This window comes from Dichomitus squalens, assembly GCF_000275845.1.
Source record: "Dichomitus squalens LYAD-421 SS1 unplaced genomic scaffold DICSQscaffold_26, whole genome shotgun sequence".
Lineage (NCBI taxonomy): Eukaryota > Fungi > Basidiomycota > Agaricomycetes > Polyporales > Polyporaceae > Dichomitus > Dichomitus squalens.
The window spans coordinates 322,763-325,364 of NW_006766908.1; the positions used below are offsets into that span (position 1 = coordinate 322,763).

A 2,602-nucleotide genomic window follows, 5' to 3' on the forward strand; every position below is an offset into this window, starting at 1 on the left:
GACTTATATTTGAGGGCACAACTCAACATAGAACTTGTTATCATGTATAGGACTAGGCTGTCAGCACAGCATTCATACCATGAAGCATACTCTATAGCACACTCCATGTTATATACATAGTCCCAGACATTACACATATGCAAGCCTTAGCAGGTGAATCTCAAGGTGAGGTGTCACCACTTTGCCCAAGTCCAGCAGTGATAGACATATATGGTACTTGTGGAGAGGATCTATGTAAGCTCTGGTGGTGCAGTGGTATAGAGCACCCCTTCGGAATAGGAGTACCATCTGAAAGTGGGGTTGGGGGTTCAAGACTGGGTGAGGACACTTTTTTATAATATTTTTTCCAGCACTTTAAATGCATCTGGGGCTTATAAACAGATGGTTTTGAGGTCATATTAAGCATTTCTACACTATTCAGAAATTATGGACCCACTCTATCCACTACTATCAACATCTACTGTAGCACTATTTCCGTCTACTATAGTGCTACTTTGCACGAATTTGCATTAATAGTGCAAAATAGTGCAATTATTTTTGGGGACCTCTCGATTTTGCACTATTTTTCACTATTCAACTACTGTGTCTATCAAGAGCTAATTTGTACTGAATAGGTGTAATTCGCAAAGGTGGTTTTTACAGATGTGAAGGCCTTCCTCCTCCTCGAGCTGTAGCTTCTGGAACAGCTATTTGCGCTGTCCAGAGGCTTGTATCTGCAAATGAGTCGGTTAGTGTATGCATGCTCATCACTGGGTCAACTCTGGATCCTGATCTAAATCGGGATCCAGAGTGCACCGCACTTCGCGGAAGCAAATAATGCCTTTCCTAAAATAGAATAAAGGACTTACCTTTACAGCCAAGGTCCGAAGAATGGCTATAACGTCGAGGCCCCCGTTGACAATGCTTTCTTTCAATGTCGGGTCGTACTCCCAAATCGCCCGCTTGGTTTCCACAACAGCCTTCTGTGTGATTGCCCCCATGAAGTCCTCGACATCTAACTGCACAATGTGCCCGTAACAGCTAGATACATTGTTTTCAGCGATAACCTTATATAACATTGCGCGCCCATAACGTACCCGAGATTGCGCTTGAGCGCATGCCAATCGGCGCCAATGTTGCGCTTTTTAAGCCGCTTTGCAACGGCCTTTGCACTCGTATAATTGTTTGAAGCATTGTCATTCGTCATGTGTCTGAGCTGATACAAAGATAAGCCTATTGTTGTCACTCATTCAACGTCACCCTTACTTTGTGTGCCTTTTTAGAAGTCACCCCGCAACGATCGAGAAAAAGGATAATATAGCGGCCGAGATTGGAACCAGAATGATCGCCTAAGAGCTTGTGAAATGCGGCAACCTCATCTCAGAAATCCCAGGAGCCGTGCAACGAGATTTCAATCCACTGTACCATTAATCCCATATAGGGATCTGAGGTGTGCGGGGCGGTCCAAGTGTCACAGAGAGATGAGACTGCGCCTGGTGCGGCCGCTATGTCGGCACGCAGGCGTTCCATATACTCGACAAACTTATTGGTGATATTCGTCCGGATGGTTGAGCGGGACAGCAACTCAGCTTTCATGGTCTTCGGGCGCATTATGACCAGACAATTTGTAAATGTAACGTCATCCGCCAGAGCAAGGGCCTGAGAAAACAGATATGAGCTATTGTGATTCAAAAAAGAATAATAGACTCTTTTCGCAAGCGGTTGAAAACCGAAGATCCGGGCTCCTCATTGGTGGAGAATGGGCGAGGCGCTGATTCAAAACGGCTTCCCAAAAAACAATATTACGTACCTGGTCACCGCAGACGACATGCTGCGTCACGGCCTCGAGAATTCCCTCAACCGAAAAGGCCGTCGGGGTTTCAACCTTCTTCACCACACCATCGAGCGTCGTCTGGCCCCCCTTTTTCCCGCCACCCGGGTTCTCCTTTTCTGCTCTTGCATCCTTGACCTCGTCTGGCACTGCTCGTTCGTTTTCCTGTATACCTTTCTCCTGGCAGAGCTTTGAGTATTGTAGTGTGCGCTCGCAATATGGTGGCGCAGCGTCGAGTTTCCGCCTCGAAAGAAACCCACCCGCTTCCCCTTTGTCTTCTTCAACCCCTTGTCCTCACTAACCGGTATGTTATTGACCCAATGCTGCTATGCAATGACCTAACGTACCGGCATATAGAGCACCATGAGCCCATCTCCTCCTCTCGGCGCCCTTCTTCCTCATCCACAAACACAACTGTCTCGCGCACGGAGAAGATCAGCCAGAGGTCCTGCGTCATCTCCTTCTTCATTCGTTTTTTCTTCAGGAGGGTGAGTTCTTCGTTGTCAGATGACTGGACATGTTCATCAGGTGAGTAGTCTGCCTTGAACACCATCACACACACCTCGTTGTCTCCATCCCCAACCCCATCCTCCTCTCCAGCATGCTCACTCTCCTTGTTGCCCTCCGGGCCATTGTCTCGCTCATCACCTTCCTCATCGATCTCGATCACCTCATTGCTCGTTCCCGCCGTCTTGCCTCTCCCTCCCATCGACTTCTTTTGTGCCGCCCCGGTCTTCTTCTCGCCCACCTTCCCCTGTGTCTTCCCTTCCCTCGAAACCCTTCCCTTCGCAT

The 2,602-nt window shown here is 48.2% G+C and overlaps 2 protein-coding genes across 2 annotated transcripts; both read right to left on the minus strand.

The window, feature by feature from the left end:
• Positions 1-914: 914 nt before the first annotated feature.
• Positions 915-1,186, minus strand: DICSQDRAFT_19207 (uncharacterized protein; the record flags this gene model as incomplete). The annotated part of the gene is made up of 2 exons (XM_007367570.1): positions 915-1,020; positions 1,077-1,186. Coding segments are annotated over 2 exons (216 nt in total), but the record flags the coding sequence as incomplete, so codon positions are not given.
• Positions 1,187-1,494: 308 nt separating this feature from the next.
• On the minus strand, positions 1,495-1,855 carry DICSQDRAFT_16397 (uncharacterized protein; the record flags this gene model as incomplete). Its single annotated transcript, XM_007367571.1, has 2 exons — positions 1,495-1,638; positions 1,790-1,855. Coding segments are annotated over 2 exons (210 nt in total), but the record flags the coding sequence as incomplete, so codon positions are not given.
• Positions 1,856-2,602: the final 747 nt, after the last annotated feature.